Source organism: Gavialis gangeticus, unplaced genomic scaffold (genome assembly GCF_001723915.1).
Source record: "Gavialis gangeticus isolate Ggan-Ray unplaced genomic scaffold, GavGan_comp1, whole genome shotgun sequence".
NCBI lineage: Eukaryota > Metazoa > Chordata > Crocodylia > Gavialidae > Gavialis > Gavialis gangeticus.
In genome coordinates, this window is record NW_017729011.1 from 20,265,110 (window position 1) to 20,272,898 (window position 7,789).

The following is a 7,789-nucleotide window of genomic DNA, read 5'->3' on the forward strand; positions in this document are numbered from 1 at the left end:
ACCCCTCTGTTTAGCTTGGGTATGTGTTCAGTGCTCATCGTGATAATACCTAGGCATTTTCATGGGACTATACTCTTGGATACAGCAGGAACCACAGATGATCTGGAGGGATAACATGCTTGGGTGGGAAAAACTTGAAAAGGGGTATATGTGTGTGTTGGTTTGGATGAATTATTCATTTTCTCATTAACATATGTAAGCTTTCCATGCAAACATTATTAAAACCCTGCATTTAATACATTTGAGAGGCCTATTTATCAGCTCTTCTCTGTATGTGCATTTGGTTCACTTTCAAAAAAATGATAGTCATATTATGAACCAAGAACCCTAGTCATATTATGAAATATATTTGCTCCTGATCTAGAGCCTCTCTCTCACTTCCCCTCCTTCCCGCACTATTGGCAGGGTTTTCCATGCTTTATTTCTACATGCCACTAACACTGGAAATATCCTCTTCCAAAATTGAGATAACATGCCTCTTGCTGCAAGGAATAGTTTTGTTCTCAATGGGTTATTCCTCAAGTCAGAACAAGATGGCACACTTAGCTGCATATCATGGCAATACTGTTTCTGAATATTGGTAGATGTTGAGGCCGCCTGGCTGCGGGCGGTGATTTAGGATGTTGATATTCACAGCAAGCTATCAAATTCATGGCTAGTCCTTGAGGATTGCATCTCTTCAGGGAAAATAATAGATTGTATAACACAGTATAAAGCTGTGATATATGTCATAGTAAGGCTAAATGAAGCTGTCAAGCAGAGATTGCTCTGGGCAGTGCCAGGACTTTGCTGACTTCGGCGGTTCATCTTCTTGACAGCTCTTTGCTCAGGCTGTTGGGTCAAAATTCAGAAATGTTTATTGTGAGCATTTGAAGTCAGATCTGGTTAATCCAACTCACGATGGAAATGCCATCTCTACTGACATGGAAAAAGCCAGATTAGTAAACTAATGGTACATATCAGGCACGTTACATTAAGTCTTTTTCGAGACTGAAACATCTGGATGCCTACCAGCCCCGAAGGAGCTGGCTCTGATGGCCCTGGGTGCAACCCAGACTTCTTCGACTAGTTTTTTGCAAGGTTTTTGCTGAAGAGAATGCTAATAAGGATATGATCCTAATGAGACAGGGTGAAAAAGGGCTGGCAGGGACTGAAACCCTTTGCTTTGCATCATTAGCTGGAATGTTCCCATTGCTTGCACTGATGCCTCGTCATGAGTAAGACTTCGGGCAGTGAATTCTTTGGGGATCATGTTCAGAGCTGTGTTCTGGGAAAAAAAAGGGAGCCTTTTTCCCATTGTTGCATATACTTTTTGTGTGGTATGTGCACCTGCTGTAGTCTGCTTTTCCTGCCAGCACAAAGGTGCCTTGTTTGCATAGTTTTCTCTGAATACAAAATTGAAACGGCAGGCTCCGTGGCAGGACGGAGAAGCAAGAAACGAGCGTGTTCAGACTGGATAGTGATGGAGCATTTATTGTTCTGTAATGCTCAGATCCTTTCTGTTGATTACAATTACTGGTTGGCTGCAGCCAGTGGTGATGGATTGTGCGGAAATTAAAGTATGTTTTGGGTCTGTGGTGAGACCTCACCAAGGAAGGGAATTACTTGGAATTTTTATCTCGCTTATGTATGTGTTGAAACCACACGCTGAAATTTGGTTGCTTTCAGGCTTCAAATAGATATAGCTATAGATATATGGATATATGACAATACGTGTGTGTATGTTTATATGTGTGTGTGTGTGTATGACAATGTATATTGTTGTAAATGTGTGTGTATAGATATAGATACAGCTATATTGTCATTCAAAACTCAATGTCCAGACTGTCTCATGTAACCTTGCACCAAAAACAGGGCAGGGATGTTCCAGGGAGCTCAGTATTTAGGAATATCTGCCTTTTTTTTTAAGGCAATGAGCATTTTGCCTTTTGCCTCTGTTGGAGCAAAATTAGGCCAGTACTGTGCTAATTTGCAATTTCCACCTATTGTGCTTTCAGTTTTCACAGGCTTGGGCAACACTTTTTATTGTTTTTCCCCTTGGGGTCATTGATCTTCCCAAGTTTGACTTTGAAGAAGAAATTCAAATCAAACTTGCAAGTCTGTTGGGTGTCCAGAACAGGACTTCAGTGGGCTTTCCAGAAAGGGCAATAACCTAAGAATGAGTTGCTAACCATTCAGAATGCTTATTTTTTCCATGGAGGATGGAGAGATGCCCAACTTTTGGCATAGGACCCTGCGTATCATAGTCGACCAGCAATTTCCTATACCATAGTTAAAACTACCACTTTGAAGGCTTGACCAAAGACAAAGCTTGACCAAAATCTCCTCCTAAAACCCAGCATTGCCTTTTCTAGTTAACTCTTAGCCTGGATTGTTCAACCAAACCTAACATGGCTAGATAAGGTTTGCCTTATTTTGGGTTTTTGTTACAAAAATGTGTAACGTTTTTAGCATTACCATTGCAATTAACTTCGAAACTAATGCAGTTGTTGGAGTGACAGCCATAGCGGTCCGTCTGGAGTCTCATTGGCGTTGTCTGCTGCTACCGTATAGCCATGCCTTAGGCAAGGGAGCAAGGATGTGTTGTGTTGGGACTCTGTGATGGTCAAAACTTTAGGGGGCTCCCAGAGCTTGGTCACTGGAGGAGAGAGCAGAGATTTTGGCAGGGGCCGGCACAAATCGGGGTAGCGTTCACCCTAGAGGGATGAGTCACTGAGCTGGATGCAGGCTGTGAAGCTATTCTAGCAATTCGGCTGCAGGGTGACTTTTGCCCAGGGAACGTTATCAATCTTGAGGGTCATTTTAATGAAATGTTGCAGTTTGCATCCTTATTCAGCATGCCAGTCTGTTCCCATGCTGTCTAAAGTGGCCAACAGAAGTTTTCATCTTGTCTGGGAAACTTCTGCTGCTCCAACCTTGACCTTTCAGGAAGGAGATCTTTATCTTGAGGCTCCCGTTTCATTTATGCCATTCAAAATGTCCTGCCTCTTCCTTTACCCATCCATCACTCCACAAATCAGTCTCATCGTCCTTCTCTTTCACGCATTCCAGAGGTAACCCCCCCCCTCGGTATAGCACTCGGCTTTAAACTGAGCTTGGTAGCAGTCTTTGAAGACTAAAGGTCTATAGTATATACACATCCAAGCAATGCCATGGATAGATAGGTTGCTCTCCAGATTCCATAATGGATCCCACTGTGGATAGATCTCTAGAGTCCAAAACCAACTAGCAAAAAATAAAAACAGAACAAAGCCCCCAAATTAGTTCTCCCTCCATACATACTCACATTCACACTCACACTCCTTCACACTCACTCTTATTTATTCAAAGCATTCTTGCCAAAGACCATGTATTCCTAATAAGGCACCAAGTTATGTAAGGTTTTGATGCCTGTATACACACACTAATTTATTAAAGATAATGTCTACACTCTCTCTCTTTCTCCTATTTATTAAAGATCATGTCTAACACACACGTGTGCACACACTCTTATTTATTCAAAATAATGCCTTCCTAATAAGGCACCAAGTTATATGAGGTGTGCTGGGGTGATGGAGGGTGGGAGAAGACACAGAGGAAATAATGAATTACTATGACTAATAATGGAGTCTATTACTTTGCACATCATTTATTCTAATAGAGTCAGCCTGTCAACTGTTTCTTTCTAGACTGAATTCATTTTTCTAACCTGCTGTGCATTATTTAGGTTTTGAAGTTGGCATTGCCAACGTGCTTGTTGTAGCTTTATTGGGGGGAAAATTTTTGTTTTGTTGTTTTAAAATGGTTCTTAATGATGACTATTCTCATTTAGTGTCTTTGCAGAGTGGATACCTTTTGCTCACTAACTCCAGTTTCTCCTTTTTTCCTGTGCAGCGGAACCTGCAGATCTCTTGAAGGTGTTAGATTTTCCTAATTTACCTGACGGTATAACAAAAACAGCAGGTTTTTGCACAAGCAGAAGATCTTCAAAAGAAGCAGATGTTGCTTACCGAGTAACAAAAGATGCTCAGCTCAGTGCACCAACAAAGCAGTTATATCCCGGTAAGAGGAATGTCTTTTTTTTGTTTGCAAGTTGCCGCTAACGTAACTGGGGTTTTACCTTGTCTCCTTGATTTTTAAAGTTTGGGCACTGCATACTTCCTTGAGAGTGTGTGTGTTGGCTGGGAAAGTTTATGTTATTTTTGTTCAAGCAGACTGTCTAATCAGCTATACTTATTTTTCTTCACTCGAAAGATGTAGTGTCTTCATGTCTGTGGCTTCTCACAAGTTGGTATTGCACTGCGAAGAGAGGCCCGGGTGGTGCCCAGAGCTGGGGGATACCTTTGTTTTAAGTGGCTGTAGCTCTGAGCACAATGGAGCACTGGCCCTTTTATAAGGGGCTCTAGGGTGCTATCATAATACAAATCATAATCATACAACACCTCACAAGGACAGGTAATCGCAAGTTACTTTTGGACGAAAAGTCTTCTTTATTAGGAAAAATAATGGCATTAATATGCAGGAATGCACTGAGTGGCAAAGCTCTTATTAAAAATGAGCTGGGCCACTTTTTTTTTGAGGAAGCACCAATCCATAAGAAAAGAGCCCACATCTTTGCCGTATGGTAATTTTTTCTAAGTAGGGCCTATTGCTATCAATAATTCCCACCCGGTCCCAATTTCTGTAGTATCTGAGTGTCTAACAATACTGAAGACAAGGTTCTTTGGGTAAATGTGATATCTTTTATTAAACCAACTAAATATTTGGAAATTTTTTTCCAACTATTTAGTTGATCTACCCAAAGAACCTTGTCTACCTATGTCCTTAGTCCAAGATGGCTACAGCCAACACCCGTATAACAATACTGACTGCATTAATCCTCACAACCCCCCTTCCTAAAAAAGGGGAGTACTCATATCCCTATTTTACCCCCGGTGCATAGAGGCCCAGAGTAAGCACACACAACTTCCTGATATCATGCCTGCAGTATAACTGACATCATGCCTACGGTATAACTCCTAGATCCGTCACCTTCTCAACAGGGAAGTCATTGTTCCCATTTTATTGAGTCCCCATATATGTCGAATTCTCTTCATTTTCCATGAAACTCTGACCTGTGTAAGCACGTGCAGATTTGGTCTTCGGGCGCTGAAGCTCATTAGGCCGAATTCATCTCAAGTGGAGCACAGTCATGTGGTATGAAAAGTACCTTCGCTGCACAAGAACTAAACACCAGTAGGAAAGCATGCGTGTCCTCTGCAAAAGCAGCAAACTCCTTAATCAAGAGAGACAGATATATGCACTCCTTCAAAGTGATTACAGAAGAGAGAATGCTACAAAATCCATTAGCTAAATCAAAGGTAACACCACATGCCACTACCAATGCTGTGTAATTAAGCTGGTATTTCTATCAGACCCAATATTTTCTCAGTCTAAAAGAGGACTGAGAGTTGGTTGTAGAAGTGATGCTCGTACCCTACAGTCCTGGACTTGCTTGACAGGCGATTCTGTTATTAGGATGCTTTGGAGCTTTAATTGTTATTTGCAGGCAAGGGGATCACCCCATCACCACCAAATCCACAGGTTTCCACCTTGTCTTGCTGACTAGAGCTGCATTATTTCCCTCGCTTCCCCTCTGCGAGCTGCAGTCACTCCATCAGCTCACACTTCAGGTTTCCCCACTTTTATAATGGTGTTATAATGAGGAGTGAAAATGGGCCATTGCCCTCTGACTACTCTATTTTCTTTGGAGCAGCTCCTGAAATCCTTTGCTTGGTTTCTACTTGGTTCTTGCTCAGAGAAACTTTCCCTGAAAGCAGCAGGAAATTCTTGGGAGGCAGGAATAAGTAAAAGCTAAATAAGGGTCTTAGGTTTGGGCACTGTGACTTATCTTCAAGCCAAGAAATGCCAAATCATTGGCAGGCTTGAAAGACATTAAGTGGTTTGCAGGGCTGGGGTCAGTGCAGGAAAGGACACTTTTCCTGCTTCCACAGCTTGAAACCTTGTCCGGTGGGTTTTGGCCTACGTGGGTTTGCATGCTGTCAAGGTCCAGGGAGTCTGGGGCTAACGTGGTGGACAGCATCTTCCAGGAGCCAGTGCCCATGATCTTCCAGAACAAGCGACTGGATAATGCAGCTGCAGTACAGTGCATTCAACTCTCTCCAGCCCAAGGGAAGATGTTGGTATTGCACTGAAGTCCACCTTTCTCCTTGGCTGGAAAACTTGGAGGGGATTTCCTCGGAGTCCCTCAAATCAGCTTTTCCATCTCCTGGCAGGCTGGCTCATCATGCACTGGGTTGAGCAGCCTTGTCACTCCCCCGAGGCTTGCAAACTGGGCACATCTAGCATGTTGCAGTCTTTAGAGGAACGACGGTGAAGTCAAGAACAAAGAACCGGGTCTCTTGGATGTCATTCCAGAGCCACCGCAGCAACGCTTCTCGTCTGATCACAGGTGCTGTCTGAATGGACCCCCCATCACTACATGGGACTTCAATTCCCACCAGTAACCCAGTGAGAGGAAAGATAACGATAACGAAGCAATTGCAGACAGACTTACCAGGAGAAATGTGGCTTTTCTGATTTCACATTAACAGAGGCAGCGGGTGTGGGCAGAAGCTTTTAAAACATAGCTTTCCCTCTCTGCCACCAAATGAATACCGTACAGAATATTTTGTACTAATTAGAAGTTTGTGTTTCTCTAAGATGGTAATTTTATGAGCTTTGCATTCTCCCTCTCTAGCCACAGCCAACAAAGCAAATTTAAAAAAATAAAATAAAAGGTCTGAGTGTGTTTCAAACCCACAAGAGCAAGAAAATCTGCTGATACGTTTTTTTCCCCTTGCTCTCTAAATTAGTTCTTTGGTTTCCCTGTAAAACCATGTTCCTTCAGCTGTATGCAAGGGCAGGGAAATGCAGAGAAATAGCAGCAACAGAAATGAAGTCACATGCACTGTTTTCCCAAATCAAATACTCTCTGCCTTATTGATAGAAAAAAGCACTTACCTCCAATCCCAGTACATATATGTAAGGATAATATGCGTCCTAGATTATAACGGGACATTGCTTCAAGGTGAAGATGATTTGCACCCAAAATAAATGAACTTTGAGCAGCTTCACTAACAGCATGGGATTATATTAGGGCTCTGCTCTGGAAGGTGATTATAGAGATGACTTTCTTCCAGACAAATTGTAGTTTGGTCACGGGTCTAGCGTTGGCCTTGCTGACTGTGACAAAATTAATTTGGGCTGCTTTTTAAAGCCTCTGCAAAGCCAGTATGGCTAAAAAGAAACAAAGCTCCCACCTCTGCTCCCTAGATGCCCATTAGATATACCTGTGCAAAGTCCAAAGGAATAATCCAGGGATCATTAGGGCTCAGTTGAGAAGATGATGAGGTTGCACAGGTGTTACGTAGTACCAGGCACAGCAGCAAACTCTGCAGAGCATCATTTGACCTGTGAGCGGAGCACACTTGCATGAGAAAGCAAAGGAAGCCCATGTCCCACTTGCCAGGAACAGACCGACAGAACTGGTGTGCAGAACCGGTGTGCAAATGCATGTGAAGCGGGGCAAAGCCCCTTAGCGTCCTGGAGCAGCTTTGAGAGTGCTTCCCTAAGTGACCCAACAAGCAACGTGGGTCGCTTCTGTTCTCCAAGATGCTGAAGCGGCCATCGGCTCACTCCAAGCTCATTGTTTCAGCATGGAAGGGGCAGGATATGGTGAGATAACCTGGGCCGCGGTAGTGTCCCTTCTCGAATTGTGCAAAGCAGGGAGGTTAACCCTGGGCTCCCAAGCAGGGGTCTTGCAAGGAGC

General features: G+C 43.2%; 1 protein-coding gene across 2 annotated transcripts in view; it reads left to right on the top strand.

The window, feature by feature from the left end:
* The window catches only part of COL5A1 (collagen type V alpha 1 chain), a 295,334-nt gene that overhangs the window by 61,216 nt on the left and 226,329 nt on the right, over positions 1-7,789 (top strand). For both annotated transcript variants that reach the window (XM_019510780.1, XM_019510779.1), the window contains exon 2: positions 3,874-4,041. In XM_019510780.1, the coding sequence (XP_019366325.1) occupies positions 3,874-4,041 (168 nt within the window). The remainder of the gene's footprint in view (positions 1-3,873; positions 4,042-7,789) is intronic.